General features: G+C 43.4%; 2 protein-coding genes across 2 annotated transcripts in view; one reads left to right on the plus strand and one right to left on the minus strand.

Moving 5' to 3' along the window:
• LOC140187859 (sodium- and chloride-dependent GABA transporter ine) overlaps nucleotides 1-7,959 on the plus strand; it is a 139,444-nt gene extending 131,485 nt beyond the window's left edge. Inside the window, exon 13 of the mRNA XM_072243654.1 lies at nucleotides 7,583-7,959. Within this exon, the coding sequence (XP_072099755.1) occupies nucleotides 7,583-7,729 (147 nt within the window). The 3' untranslated portion in view covers nucleotides 7,730-7,959. The remainder of the gene's footprint in view (nucleotides 1-7,582) is intronic.
• Nucleotides 7,960-9,656: 1,697 nt separating this feature from the next.
• The window catches only part of dhrs11a (dehydrogenase/reductase 11a), a 107,389-nt gene continuing 100,608 nt past the window's right edge, over nucleotides 9,657-16,437 (minus strand). The window contains exons 6-7 of the mRNA XM_072242885.1: nucleotides 11,614-11,679; nucleotides 9,657-10,574 (exon numbers count right to left, since the gene is read on the minus strand). Of these exons, the coding sequence (XP_072098986.1) occupies nucleotides 10,533-10,574; nucleotides 11,614-11,679 (108 nt within the window). The 3' untranslated portion in view covers nucleotides 9,657-10,532. The remainder of the gene's footprint in view (nucleotides 10,575-11,613; nucleotides 11,680-16,437) is intronic.

A 16,437-nucleotide genomic window follows, 5' to 3' on the forward strand; every position in this document is an offset into this window, starting at 1 on the left:
GAGTCTGCACACTCTCCCTGCAACTACACCGGTTTCCTCTGGGTGTTCTAATTTCCTCCCACTTCCCCATAAACAAGTGATTGTTGGTAAGTTGCCCTCGTATGTAAATAAGTGGTAGATTCTGGGAGGACTGGTTGGAGAAGGGGTTAGGGTAAAAATGGATGCGTTATAGTCGGGATGGACCAAGGGGCCTGTTTCAGTTCTCCCTCTCCCCTCCTCTCCGAGGGGACAGCAGGTCAGTAGAAAGGAGGGACAAGTCAATGAAGGTAAAGGAAGAGAGGCACATAGATTTATTTTGGCAAATATTTTTGTTACCTGAACTCATCGCTATAGGACTGTGATCATGGTTTCCCCAGGAGTACCCAATGACCTCCAGGATGTTGACAGGCAGAGGAAAACCTGGAAATTCCAAAGCACCGCACACGAAATGCTGGGGGAGCTCAGCAGGTCCGGCAACGTCTATGGAAAAGAGTAAACAGTCAATGTTTCGGGCCGAGACCCTTCTTTGGGACTCGTGAAGAAGTTTCTCGGCCCAAAATGTTGACTGCTTGGCCTACTGGGTTCCTCCAGCATTTTGTATGTGTGGTCCAAGATATTGAGCTGTGTCCCCTGCATACAGGGAATAACATCATCACACAGATCAGCCATGGGTGAATCTCAGCACAACGCCTCAGCTGATTTTCACACCTGCCATATTTTGATCAGAAAGCAGTTGCACACAGCACATAATTTTCTCTGGATTAGGTGGAATTTGCACGATTTGTTGTCTTTTCCTCTGCAGATTGGGAGATTAATGTTCTTTTTTTTTAATGGGTTGTTTTGGGTTTCTTTTGTATCTGCCTGTAAGGAGACAAATCTCGAGGCTGTATAATGTATACATACTTTGATAATAAATGTACTTTGAACTTAAGCCAAATGGCACTTGGTGATCAGATTTCTCAGAAAATGGCTTCCTGCGATCGACACAGGTACAAATTAGGAGCAGGAGTAGGTCTCTCAGCCTTTCAAGTCTGCAATTGGTTTATTATTGTCACATGTACCAAGATACAGTGAAAAGCTTGTCTTGTATGCTCTCCATACAGATCAAATCATTACACAGTGCATTGAGGTAGAACAAGGAAAACAGTGATAATGCAGAATGAAGTATAACCTGCACCACCATTTATAGAGACCTAAACTGATCTGACTGTAACCTCCATTCTGCGTTCTCGTGTCTGCTGGTAACCTTTCACCCCTTTGCTTATCATGAATCAGCCCGCTCCCCTGCTTTAAAACCAAAGATCGACTCCACCAACCTTTGAAAAATAAGGTGAAGAAGATTTGCAACTATGATTTAAAAACATTGCCTCATCTCTAAGTGATTAGAGGACCAGAGATGCAGAAACTCATTAGCATGCCATTTAAAAATTAATAGTAATATGACTGTGAGCTCACATAAGGAACAGTGTGTCCTCACTTGAAGGCACTGGGAGATACTTACCCAAAATGGCCACCTGGTGGCGCCACCTCATTGCAATCAGGGCTCCCCAGATTAGCAACTGAATTCAAACCCAGGGAGACTGTTTTGCTTCATTAGCATCTAAGATATTTTTAATAACACCTTCTACTTAATGTAATAATTTTTTAAAATAATATCTTTTGTTTTGATTCTCTTGATGATGTGAATTCCAGCTGAAAAAAAACCGGACCTGAAAAGAGAATTGAATAAAGGGAAGGTGTAACTTGTGGGCCTTCTCTTAGCTCAGATTTACAGCCAAGATGTTAAGGCGGCTTTTCTCTCTTCAGGGCCTTTCCAGCATTCTCTATTTTTAATTCAGCAAACTTGATATCTTTCTTTTTATCTGTAAGGATAACATTTTCCCAATATTGTGATGGGCAAAGTGATATTACACGGTACGTTTTTGGAGCTGATGTTGCCTCGTTAGTGTCCTTAATATTCTTTAACCTCACAGTTGCTGTGCAGTTCATTTTGGGCTTTCCAGCTCTCCATGGCGAGGGCTTCACTTTCCCTTTATGTCCAACATGTCTTCTCACTCCTTCCTTTCCAGCTCACCTGGAGAATTACTTTCAAAATCAGAATCAGATTTACTATCAAAAGTGACTCAAGTGACTTGATTTTTTTTTTGCTTTGTGGCAGCAGCACAGTGACAAGACATAAAATGACTGCAAATTGCAGAGTGCAGATGGAAAGGAATAATGAAGAAGTGTCAATGGACTGGTCAGAAATCTGATGGCAGAAGTTGTTCCTGAATTGTTGAGTTTAGGTCTTCCGGCTCATGTACCGCCTCCCCGGTGGTAGTAACCTGGATAGTGAGCGTCCTTCGTGAGGGATGCCACCTCCTTGAGGAGCCTCCCCCTAAAGATGTCTCTGAGGGTGGGGGAGGGTTGTGCCTGTGACGGAGCTGGCTGCCCGTCTAGAGCTTCTTGCGATTCTGTGCGCTGGAGACTGTGATGCAACCAATCAGAATGCCCTCTCATTGTGCTGCCAATCATGTTCATCATCGTCGTCAGGTGCCGTGCCCAGTTTGAGCTCTGACTGCCATGGCCCACACACTCCTGTTTCAGGTCAAGTGGATCAATTCATTGGTATTCATTTCCAGTTCCCTGGCTGCTGTCTCCATCATCATTTGTCTTTGCCTTCCTCTTGCTTTCTTCCCTTCAATCTTTCCCATAATTACTGTGCATTCTAACTCCTCTTTCCTAATCACACGTCCAAAGAAGTCACGTTGCCTTTTCATGATCTCATACATTATTTCTCTTTTTGCGTTTGCTCTGTTCATGACATAGAAACATAGAAACATAGAAAATAGGTGCAGGAGTAGGCCATTCGGCCCTTCGAGCCTGCACCACCATTTATTATGATCATGGCTGATCATCCAACTCAGAACCCCGCCCCAGCCTTCCCTCCATACCCCCTGACCCCCGTAGCCACAAGGGCCATATCTAACTCCCTCTTAAATATAGCCAATGAACTGGCCTCAACTGTTTCCTGTGGCAGAGAATTCCACAGATTCACCACTCTCTGTGTGAAGAAGTTTTTACTAATCTCGGTCCTAAAAGGCTTCCCCTCTATCCTCAAACTGTGGCTCCTCGTTCTGGACTTTCCCAACATTGGGAACAATCTTCCTGCATCTAGCCTGTCCAATCCCTTTAGGATTTTATACGTTTCAATCAGATTCCCCCTCAATCTTCTAAATTCCAACGAGTACAAGCCCAGTTCATCCAATCTTTCTTCATATGAAAGTCCTGCCATCCCAGGAATCAACCTGGTGAACCTTCTTTGTACTCCCTCTATGGCAAGGATGTCTTTCCTCAGATTAGGGGACCAAAACTGCACACAATACTCCAGGTGTGGTCTCACCAAGGCCTTGTACAACTGCAGTAGTACCTCCCTGCTCCTGTACTCAAATCCTCTCGCTATAAATGCCAGCATACCATTCGCCTTTTTCACCGCCTGCTGTACCTGCATGCCCACTTTCAATGACTGGTGTATAATGACATCCAGGTCTCATTGCACCTTCCCTTTTCCTAATCGGCCACCATTCAGATAATAATCTGTTTTCCTATTTTTGCCACCAAAGTGGATAACTTCACATTTATCCACATTAAATTGCATCTGCCATGAATTTGTCCACTCACCCAACCTATCCAAGTCACCCTGCATCCTCTTACCATCCTCCTCACAGCTAACACTGCCACCCAGCTTCGTGTCATCCGCAAACTTGGAGATGCTGCATTTAATTCCCTCATCCAAGTCATTAATATATATTGTAAACAACTGGGGTCCCAGCACTGAGCCTTGCGGTACCCCACTAGTCACTGCCTGCCATTCTGAAAAGGTCACGTTTATTCCCACTCTTTGCTTCCTGTCTGCTAACAAATTCTCCACCCACATCAATACCTTACCCCCAATACCGTGTGCTTTAAGTTTGCACACTAATCTCCTGTGTGGGACCTTGTCAAAAGCCTTTTGAAAATCCAAATATACCACATCCACTGGTTCTCCCCTATCCACTCTACAAGTTACATCCTCAAAAAATTCTATGAGATTCGTCAGACATGATTTTCCTTTCACAAATCCATGCTGACTTTGTCCGATGATTTCACCGCTTTCCAAATGTGCTGTTATCACATCCTTGATAACTGACTCCAGTAGTTTCCCCACCACCAACGTTAGGCTAACCGATCTATAATTCCCCGGTTTCTCTCTCCCTCCTTTATTAAAAAGTGGGGTTACATTAGCCACCCTCCAATCCTCAGGAACTAGTCCAGAATCTAACGAGTTTTGAAAAATTATCACTAATGCATCCACTATTTCTTGGGCTACTTCCTTAAGCACTCTAGGATGCAGACCATCTGGCCCTGGGGATTTATCTGCCTTCAATCCCTTCAATTTACCTAACACCACTTCCCTACTAACATGTATTTCGCTCAGTTCCTCCATCTCACTGGACCCTCTGTCCCCTACTATTTCTGGAAGATTATTTATGTCCTCCTTAGTGAAGACAGAACCAAAGTAATTATTCAATTGGTCTGCCATGTCCTTGCTCCCCATAATCAATTCACCTGTTTCTGTCTGTAGGGGACCTACATTTGTCTTTACTAGTCTTTTCCTTTTTACATATCTATAAAAACTTTTACAGTCCGTTTTTATGTTCCCTGTCAGTTTTCTCTCATAATCTTTTTTCCCCTTCCTAATTAAGCCCTTTGTCCTCCTCTGCTGAACTCTGAATTTCTCCCAGTCCTCAGGTGAGCCACTTTCTCTGGCTAATTTGTATGCTTCTTCTTTGGAATTGATACTATCCCTAATTTCCCTTGTCAGCCACGGGTGCACTACCTTCCTTGATTTATTCTTTTGCCAAACTGGGATGAACAATTGTTGTAGTTCATCCATGCAACCTTTAAATGCTTGCCATTGCATATCCACCATCAATCCTTTAAGTGTGATTTGCCAGTCTATCTTAGCTAATTCACGTCTCATACCTTCAAAGTTACCCTTCTTTTGTTCAGAACCTTTGTTTCTGAATTAACTGTCACTCTCCATCTTAATGAAGAATTCCACCATATTATGGTCACTCTTACCCAAGGGGCCTCTCACGACCTGATTGCTAATTAACCCTTCCTCATTGCTCAAAACCCAGTCCAGAATAGCCTGCTCTCCAGTCGGTTCCTCAACATGTTGGTTCAAAAAACCATCCCGCATACATTCCAAGAAATCCTCTTCCTCAGCACCTTTACCAATTTGGTTCACCCAATCTACATGTAGATTGAAGTCACCCATTATAACTGCTGTTCCTTTATTGCACACATTTCTAATTTCCTGTTTAATACCATCTCCGACCTCACTACTACTGTTAGGTGGCCTGTACACAACTCCCACCAGCGTCTTCTGCCCCTTAGTGTTACGCAGCTCTACCCATATCGATTCCACATCTTCCCGGCTTATGTCCTTCCTTTCTATTGCATTAATCTCTTCTTTAACCAGCAACGCCACCCCACCTCCCCTTCCTTCATGTCTATCCCTCCTGAATATTGAATATCCCTGAACGTTGAGCTCCCATCCCTGGTCACCCTGGAGCCATGTCTCTGTAATCCCAACTATATCATAATCATTAATAACAATCTGCACTTTCAATTCATCCACCTTATTATGAATGCTCCTTGCATTGACACACAAAGCCTTCAGGCGCTCTTTTACAACTCTCTTAGCCCTTATACAATTATGCTGAAAAGTGGCCCTTTTTAATGCTTGCCCTGGATTTGTCGGCCTGCCACTTTTACTTTTCTCCATAGTACTTTTTGCTTCTACCCTCACTTTACACCCCTCTGTCTCTCTGCACTGGTTCCCATCCCCCTGTTGTGAACTAACCTCCTCACGCCTAGCCTCTTTAATTTGATTCCCACTCCCCAACCATTCTAGTTTAAAGTCACCTCAGTAGCCCCCGCTAATCTCCCCGCCATGATATTGGTCCCCCTAGGATTCAAGTGTAACCCGTCCTTTTTGTACAGGTCATGCCTGCGCCAAAAGAGGTCCCAATGATCCAAAAACTTGAATCCCTGCCCCCTGCTCCATCCTCATTAGATATTCGTTTCATCCATGATCATGTTCATAGCATCGTGAAATAAGAATACCTTCCTATATCAGCCTGAAGTTTTCAGACATTGCAGAAAGTATCCTGAAACCTCAACTGTTGGACTATTCTCTGTGAGAGAGGCCAGCAGGTTTTACTTTAAATGACTGAAAATTGAGACTTCACCATCATCAGATGGGAGGGAGAAGTGTTTTCTATACATTACCATGTTTATTTTAAGCCTCTGTCTTATCTTCTTCACTGGGTTTAGTTTGTTTGTCTTCTGGTTCCAGTTAACAGCAAATTTTCTTCCCAAATGCTGGAGGTAGAGTGTTCATTTCCAGCATTTAGACTTCTCAATTTCCAGTTGTTTCTATTTTCCCTGTTTCACAAATAATTCAGGCTTAGATTTTGAAAGACTTTCTTTAGGTTTTTTTTCTGGAGGTTAGTATGGAATCTGTGAAGGTTTGATATCCACAGTAATTAAATGCTCATTATCAGCAGTGAATCCAACAACTCAGAATGACAATTCTGTTAATGTGATGCTTTAGATTCTTACAGCCAAGTACTGTAATAGCATGGAAAATACCTTTAATAGAACATCTTTACAAACTTTCAACAGCTCTTGCATTCTAACACTTAGCCAATGTTTCCTTACCTTTTATTGCTTCCCAACCATTTCACCACTATTCCTAGATCTTTACTGTCCACCTGATCCCACCCCCCCCCCCCAAGCAACCAATCTCTACATGAGAGACACAAGAGACTGCAAGATGCTAGAATCCGGAGCAACAAACTATCTGCTGGAGGAACTCAGCAGGCTGGCCAATATTTGGTAGGAAACTGTCAATGTGTCGGGTCAAATCCCTGCACTGGGACTGATCTGGTCTTGAAAGAAATATTTATCTTCATTCCCCATGAACTATCTTCATGGATTTCAAGCCCCCCATGATGCTGGGCTCTTCTTCTATTGCTTTTACTTCTGTTTTTTTTTTGCACTGTCACTATCTCTTCATTCAGACCCCTGCATCTGGACAGAGCCAGATCTACTCAGTATTAACTGTTGATGTGATGTTAACCAACACAATTTTTCCAGTCCACATACCCTGAATTCCTGCTGTGGATGGTGAATCCCCAGGGGGGGTTGCAGATGCTCAGTCACTGGGAGCATTTAAAGGGGGAGCAGATACATTCTTGAAAAAATGAGGAAATTGAGATATATGCTTTAGTTTCAATTGGCATAAATGTGAATGCTCCAATTGTCTGAGAGAAGACTGTTTTATGAAAATCTGAGTCCTCTGCAAGCCTGTGGTTAAACTGGATCACTGGTGCCAAGGATGGAATATGATTGTTGTATAGTTTAATGCTTTTTGCCTTAATAAGCAGAATTGCCCTTTGATTTAATCAATACATGTGCAGCCCATTCATACATAGTTCTCGGATATTTCCAGTGTCTTAAGGCTAGGCTTCACTTGAATCTAAGGTAACTTTTTGCTCTGGTTTCCTTTCAGAGGTTAAGTAAGTCAATCGTTCCCGTGGCTCTCACCCACGAGTTTAAACCGATGGACGCTGCGGTAACTGACGCTTCATTTGCTGTTTCAAATGGGGAAATGTCGCCACCGCTGCAAGTCGACGTATTAAAGAGCACGCTTGTTTAACCCCGGGGTTATTTCAGAAGCACGGAACCACGCTGGTCCAGTTTGGATTGGGTTCAGATTCAGGTTAATTTATTTATTACACGTCCACCGAAACATACAGTGAAATGCATCATTTGCATTAAGAACCAACACAAGCTGCGAGAACCAGGTTGCCGATCTGGAGTCGGGTCCGACTAGACTTAGCATCTAGTGGGGTGTCTAGACGTCTCAGCTGTTTTACTAAAGATCATACATTCAATAAAGTAAAATGTTATAATTTATTTGCACATGTGGGTTTGTTTTATGCGAGTGAGTGGAGTATAGGTACAGCACCAAGAAATTCTTGGTCAGTATGGACAACCTGACTCATGAAACATTTTACAAAACTCTTGGTGGCAGCACAGGGGCAGTAGTCCCGAGAAAGTGACATTATATTGAGGAGCCAGGGAATCCTGGGGCTGGAGGGCACAACTTTCTGCAAGTTGGCAGCTGGTAATTCTCTCTCCACACCCACTGTGAAGTCCCAGTTTCACGCCAGTCAGACACAGGAAGTGCGGTATTCTGTGGGCACGCAAAGGGTTCAGCTGTGCTGGGGGAGGTTGGATGACAAAGATTAAGTAATCAATCCGGACAATTTCCTGGTTGACGAAACTATACATTGTGAGCATGGCCTCAGGATAATGGCTCCGTTATTGAGAGAAGCTGTACTATTGAACAGTGGAACCAGGTGCAAGGAGCTGAAGAGTTCCATCAGGCTTCTTTACACACTGCTGTTAAAAAGAAAGCTGTATTGCTAGTTTGTAAACACTAAGAAAACAAAGTGCGCGGCCTACGAATTTTCTTCCATAGATAAGACCTGACCTGTTGACTTCCTCCAGTATTTTGTGTTGCTCAAGATTGCCTGCATCTGTAGAATCTCTTGTGCTTTGTTTTTATTTATCATTTTACATTCAATTGGCAAACGTGAATGTTCCAATGGTCTGGGAGAAGAGTTGCAGAAAGGAAGAAAACACCTAGAAATTTATAATAAGGCTTGGAATTTCTTGATGGAAATTGTACAAAGCATACAGCAGTACCAAGATATGTTCTCATCTCAAGAGTTTACGTTTTCCCAGTGATTTTTGTAAAAGCTCAATGACTTTTGTTTTTATTTTGTTCAATCTGGTTAAATTTAGATTGCTGTGGGGTTTTCAGGCTGGTTGAACAGATTAACCAACAGCTGGGGCAAGTATTTCCACCAGCTGCATGGGTGGACTGGTGACTAAGATCATGTGAACCTCCATTGCACCTATATTCCACGTAAAAAATCTTATGGTATGTTTCTTTCTAGAGACTAAAATTTATGCAGGCCAAACACAATTTCCCCAACATTCTTGGAGCAAATATTGGTGGCTATGTGCTATCCCTTACGAAATGGGCTTCCGAAGGACAGAACATTTAAAGCGATTTAAGTTCTTGAACCTGTGCCCCAAATCCTCAAAATGAATGTAGATGGACTATAAACACTGCAGAGTGTGTGCAGGTTTGCGGAGAGAAGCACACATCCAGAAGCCAGGGTGATGGGCTTGCACAGGCAAGGGACTGTCAGCTGACAGCCAGGCTAACTTAGCCTACTCGTGCTCAAGGACGCAAATGTTTAACTGGTCTCCGCAGGGTGCTCTTCAGGTGTGTGACAAAGTGACAGATGAAACCACAGGCACCCAAGGGCAGAGTAAATCCAGACAGCCACCAATTTTTTATGCCCTTGTTTCACTCAAAAGAATCACAGCACAAGGGCTTTTTCACTCTGTGAAAGAAAGATAATGATCACTATTCCAAATGACTTAGGTAAGCAATTAATTCCAAACTATACGAATCGAAAATTTGTAATGATTTGGTGCCATTGTCTCAGCAACCAGACCAGAAAATACATAACAAGTTTGAAAAATTCACAGCACAAACCATCCATTAAAGGCTAATGACCAAAACACTTAAGACATATTTGAATACCTCATTTAGTGAAGCAGTACACAATTCAGTGGTTAATTACAGGCCAGCATCATTAGCAAACTGGGCATTGATTTCAAATATCTTTAGTTTGTTATACAAGAGAGAAGCTTCGTTATTATATAAGACCAGGTATTGCATCACAGCTACCGCGGAAAGTAATGTAGTTCAGTAAAGGTGATAGTGATTTAAAAATAAACTAAATTATTCCCAATTACAGGATATACAGTTTCTCTGTTAGTAGTAACTACATCAAGATATCAATGCAACATCAATACAGTGATGATGTCTGCTAAGTTGTAGCTATAGTTGCCGGTTGAGCCAAGGTCTTCATATTCAACCATGTTAACAGATAGGCCGTTCACCGCTAAATATAGAAAATGGTGTACACAAGAGAATTAAGAACACAAGATATCTCAAGTGGAGGACTTATTCTTAGTTTAGTATACAAATTGGGAGAGGAATTTAAGTACAGACTGGGCAGATCTGGGATGTGTTGTGAAATGCCCTAATATCAGTATCTTCCTGAAAATCTCCAGCAAACAGCCAATTGAGGTGGGAAATTCTCTTTAAGCCTTTCCTTCCCCTGGTGATGAAGAACCAGGATGACACGACCATTTCTGATACATTGAAAACTTAAGATTTTACCAAAGAAAGTTCCTGAAATTGGGACAGTAATTCAGTTTGTCCAGATTTACTAATTGGCGACATTATATATTGAACTTGTCACCAATGTCCATCTGTTAGTTAGAAGGCTGAAGTATTAGAAAGCATCACATTTGACCATAGCTACTTATCAGTGATAACCATGTTTCTTAGCTCAGTGGAGCAAATCCCATTACCAACTTTGCTTCACTGGTCGAATGATGATTTCTCCAACCTAGAGAGGAAAGAAAAGGCTTAGTTCATTTTTGCAGATATGCAATATTTGTTTTCAGTTCACTTATCCTGCCAGAGAGTGCAGTTGTTTACGGTATTAAAACATCAAGATTACATCCTTATATTCTTTCTGCAGCACTTACAAGGGGTTCCAAAGGAATTCATGCAAATGAATAATTGGACAGCGTGGAAAACAAACCCATAGAAACCAAATTGATGTCAAATTGATCTGTGTGTCAAATTGATGACCCAGAGTGGCCCCATATCATCTCACCACCCGCGGAAATTAAGTATCAAGATGATTTAAGGCAATTGATCAACTAAAGTGCAGATTTTTTTCTTGCCAAAGATAGCGATAGGCAATGAGGGAATCTGTTTATTACAGATTTATCAAAATAGGCATGATCAGAGACTCACTCCCAATGCACTACACCCTCTAGACACCTGTGGTGTAGACTTGACTGCCTACTCCTTTGTGTACTGTGCACTTGGCAAGAAGCTCTGAAAAGGACACAAGGGTTCCTGTCAACATTCACCCTACGGTGCTGTGCAGCAGACGATTCTCCGGGCTCTGGGCTGTTCCTAGCACTGAACAGCCAAATAATAAACATCAGCTACTGCCGGAAAATCAATAACCTGGTGAAAAAATGCCCTCTGGACTGCCTTAAGTTTGTCTTCCTGTGCAGCGAGATGTCCATTACAGGGCGCAGGGATACTTTCTTAAGGATGCACTGCAGCTTGAAAATAAAGGTTTTGTGGAGGACCACAGTTTAAGGTCTTCCCGCCATTGAACACAGCCTTTTAAACACTTCTCAGGTGTATTCTTTTAAAAGGAAACACAGGTAGTTTTGATTATCCGTGATGTATTCCATCACAGCCATTGCTCATAAAAAAAATACAAGAAATACAAAGTTTACTTTGAAAAAATATATTAAACAGGCTAACATCTTAGTGAGATTAAGTTAGTTAAGTGCTATTACTTGAAATAAATTTACAAGTTAGCATGGCAGATAGAGGTGCTACCAGTTAAATTCTCTTACTTTCATATGAGGCGGTGCACTGAGGGCAAATATCACAGCACTGGAGATATCCTCTCCAGTCAGAACCTGCAAAAAACAAACCAAAAAAATTATAGGGGGAAAATTTATTAGTAGAATCATAAAGTCATAGAGCCATATATTATGACACTCACAAAATGCTGAGGAACTCAATTTGTGAGTGCTACGTTGTATGGCTCTACGACTTTAGCATCTATGTTAATGAATAAACAGTTGACATTTTGGGCCGAGACCCTTCTTCAGGACTGAGAAGGAAGGGGGAAGATGCCAGAATAAAAAGTGGGGGGGGGGGGGGGGAGGAGGCTAACTAAAAGTTGATAGGTGAAGCCAGGTGGGTGAGAAAGGTAAAGGGCTGGAGAAGAAAGGATCTGGTAGGACAGGAGAGTAGACCATTGGAAAAAAGGAAGGAGGATGGGACCCAGGGGGAAATGATAGGCAGGTGTGAAGTGGTGAGAGGTCATAGATGAAGAGGGGAAGAGAAGGGAATTCTTTTTACTAGAAGGAGAAATCAATATCAGGTTGGAGGCTACCCAGACAGAATATAAGGAGCTGCTCCTCCAACCCAAGGGTGGCCTCATCTTAGCACAAGAGGAGGCCACGGACCAACATATCGGAATCAGAATTAAAGTGTTTGGCCACCGGGAAGTTCATCTGCTAGTGGATGGAGCAGGGGTGCTCGATAGAGCGGTCCCCCAATTTGCAATGGGTTTCACCAAAGTAGAGGAGACTACCTCGGGAGCACCGAACACAATAGACGACCCCAGCAGATTCGCAGGTGAGGTGTTGCCTCACCTGGAAGGACTGTTAGGTGCCACACCTGCCAATTTACCTCCTCCCTGAGGTGAGGGAGGAGATGAATAGGCAGGTGTAGCACCTCCGCTGCTTTCAGGGATAAATACTGGGAGGGAGATTAGTGGGGAGAGACAAGGGAAGTGGAGAGAGGGAGCGAGGTAAAGATAGGTTTCATGGTGGGATCTCTTTGGAGATGATGGAAGTTGCCAAGGATGATATGTTGGATGTGGAGGCTCACGGGGAGGTAGGTAAAGACCAGAGGAATGCTATCACTGTTAAAGTGGCGGGAAGATGGGATGAGGGTGGATGTTCTGGAAATGGAGGAGATGCAGGTGATGGCAACATCAATAATGGGGGAGGGGAAACCCCTTTCTTTGAAGGAGGAGGACATCTCTGATGCCCTGGAAAGGAAAGCCATGTCCCGGGAACAAATGCAGTGGAGGCAAAAGAACTGAGAAATAGGAATCACATTTTTTATAGGAACAGGGTGAGAAGAGGCATAGACAAGATAACTGGGAGTTGGTGGGTTTATAAAAGATGTCTGTTGAGCCATACAACTTAGAATTAGACCTTTTGCTCCATCTGGTCCAAGCTGACCAAAATGCCAAAAACCAAGCTAGTCCCATTTGTGAATGTTTGGCCCATAACCTTCTAAAGTTTAAACCTTTCCCTTCCATGTACCTGCACAACTATCTTTTAAAAGTTATTGTACCTCCCTCAACCACTGGTAGCTCATTTCACATAGACATACCTTAGTGTGAAAAAGTTCTCTCTCAAGTTCCTCTTAAATCTTTCCTACCTCATCTTAAACCTTTACCCTCTAGTTCTTGACACTTAAATTCTTGTGAACTCTCTCTTCACTTTAAGGAATAAAGTCCTAGCCTGCCCAACCTTTCCTTATAACCGAATCCCACAAGTTCAGACAGCATCCTTGTAAATAATTTCTACGTTTTTCCCAGTTTAATAACATCTTTCCAATACAAGGCAACTAAAAGTGAATACATTTGTCCTCACCGGCATCCTGTACAACCACAACTGTGACCTGCCAATGTTATACTCAACGACCTGACTTGTAAAGGCCAGTGTGCTGGAAGCACTTCTTCATCACCCAGAAGAGAGAGCTTTTGACACGTTGGCCTTCAAGAATGAGGCCATTGAGTGCAGGAGTTGTGATGTTATGTTGAACTGATGAGGCTACCTTCAGAGAATCTTGGACCCATAGAACACTACAGCACAGAATCTCAAGATGGTGCTGATCAGTGGCGAACTTTGCATGCAGCTCCGATGGGAATCATTAAAGGTTCCCATTTAGAACAAATACAGCTGAAATCTTCAGACACAGCTTTGTGTATTTTTCAGTAAACAACATCGTTTTAAGACGTTTAAAAATCTATCGACACTCAAATCTAGCGAGATCGGCAGTTCCCAGACGGCAGACGCAGGTCGCGAGTGTAGTTCCTCTTTAAGAAAACAGAAGCACAGAAACCAAGTATGACTGAAACACGGAGGTTTTAGCCCCCTACTCCTGACTATCCTGCTGGTGAATGCACAGTCTCTGGGAAATAAAACTGAAGACCTCAGAGCAAGATTGCAGTACCAAAGAAACACCAGGGACAGTTGTGTACTTCGCTTTACGGAAACATGGCTCACACCCACCATTTTGGACATAGTGCTGCAGCCCAATTGCTTCACTGTTGTCCACAAAGACAGGACAGCTCTGTCTTTTAAAAGGTAGAGGAGGTGAAGTATGCTTTAGATTAGATTAGATTAGATTATGAGGATACACAGTCCTCTTTTATTGTCATTTAGTAATGCATGCATTAAGAAATGATACAATGTTTCTCCAGAATGATATCACAGAAACACAAGACAAACCAAGACTAAAAAAACTGACAAAACCACATAATTATAACATATAGTTACAACAGTGCAAAGCAATACCGTAATTTGATGAAAAACAGACCATGGGCATGGTAAAAAAAAAGAGACTCAAGGTCTCTCGAAAGTCGCATCATCTCACGCAGACGGTAAAAGGGAGAAACTCTCCCTGCCATGAGCTTCCAGCGCCGCAAACTTGCCGATGCAGCACCCTGGAAGCACCTGACCACAGCCGGCTCGAGTCCGTCCGAAAACTTTGGGCCTCCAACCAGCCCTCCGATACCGAGCACCGAGCACCACCTCTGCCGAGTGCTTTGACCCTGGCCCTGGCAACAGGCAATAGGCAAAGTCAAGGATTTGGGGCCTATCCTCCGGAGATTCTCGATCACACAGTAACAGCGGCAGCGAAGCAGGCATTTCAGAAGTTTCTCCAGATGTTCCTCCGTGCTTCTCACATCTGTCTCCATCAAATCAGGATTGTGTATGGCCCCAGTTAACAAATACGATATCATTTCAGAGTGGCCGCGCATGCTGTATCGCACCGCCATCTTCTCCTCCCCTCCTAACTCATCATGGTGCACAGACATGACATGGCAGCTCTGCCTCAGTCCTGTTCACCCGACCTCAAATATCTCGCGATGAAGCTTCGGCCAGTTTATCTGCCGAGGGATTTTTCCGCCATCATCCTGACAGCGGTGCGCATCTCACCTCAGGCCGACATCTGATTGGCTCTGGAGGAGCTGAGCACCATAATCAGCGGTCCTGAAACTGCGCACCCCGATGCTTCGTGGGGGATTTCAACCAGGCCAGCTCGAAGAAGTCTCAGAACAACCACCATCAGAGCAGCCAAAACACTTGACCACAATTATACCACTGTCAAGAACTCTCACAGTGCCATCTCATGCCCACATTTTGCAAAGTCCAATCACCTGATTGTACTTCTACTCCCAGCCTATAGGCAGAGACTAAAGACAGCAGCACCGGTGGTGAGGACAAGGGAGGTGCACCAGTGCCTACAGGTCTGCTTTGAGTCACTGGACATTATCCACTACATAATGTACTGGGTGGGCACAGGAGTACATTCAGCCAGAGACTCGTTCCACCAAGATGCAACACAGAGTGTCATAGGAAGTCATTCCTGCCTGTGGCCATCAAACTTTACAACTCCTCCCTTGGAGGGTCAGACACCCTGTGCCGATAGGCTGGTCCTGGACTTATTTCATAATTTACTGGCATAATCTACATAGTACTATTTAACTATTTATAGTTCTATTACTAGTTATTATTTATGGAGCAACTGTAACAAAAACCAATTTCCCCCGGGATCAATAAAGTATGACTATGACTGGGCAATATTCAGGGACTTATCTTCAAATCTGAATGAACACGCCACAGTTGTCACTGACTTCATCGGGATCTGATGAAGCGTGTGCCTTCGAGAACATACCGGACGTACCTAAACCAAAAGCTGTGGATAAACCAGGAGATTCATAATCTGCTGAGGGCTAGATCTGTGTCAATCAAGACCAGTGATCCAGAACTATACAAGAAGTCCATGTATGACCTATGGAAGGCTATTTAAAAAGTGAATAAATAATTCCTATTGAAGTTAGGGACAAAATTAGGTGCACATTAGCTCTGGCAGGGTTTGCAGGCCAATACTTCCTACAAGGCAAAGCCCAACATCATGAACGGCTGTGATGCTCCAGTTCCAGATGATCTCAACACCTTTTAGACATGCTTCAAAAGAGAAAATAAAACTAGACCTGTGTGAATCCCTGCAGCATCTGGTGAACCCTTGCAAAGCACTCGGGCCCTGATTGTGTACCTGGTAGAGCGTTGAAAATCCGTGCCAATCAATGGGCAAAGTGTGTTCAAGGACATCTTCAATCTCTTCTGCTGCAATTGGAGGTTCCCACCTACTTCAAAAGGTCAACAATCATACCAGTGCCCAAGAAGAGCAAGGTGAGCTGCCTCAATGTCTATCACCCAGTGGCACTCACATCTACTGTGATCAAGTGCTTTGAGAGGGTGGTCATGGCCAGAATCAACACTTCTCTAAGGAAGTACCTGAACCCATCATGGGTCTACTGCAGATGCAATCTCACTGGCTCTCCACTCGGCCTGGGATCACCT

Source organism: Mobula birostris, chromosome 25 (assembly GCF_030028105.1).
Source record: "Mobula birostris isolate sMobBir1 chromosome 25, sMobBir1.hap1, whole genome shotgun sequence".
NCBI lineage: Eukaryota > Metazoa > Chordata > Chondrichthyes > Myliobatiformes > Myliobatidae > Mobula > Mobula birostris.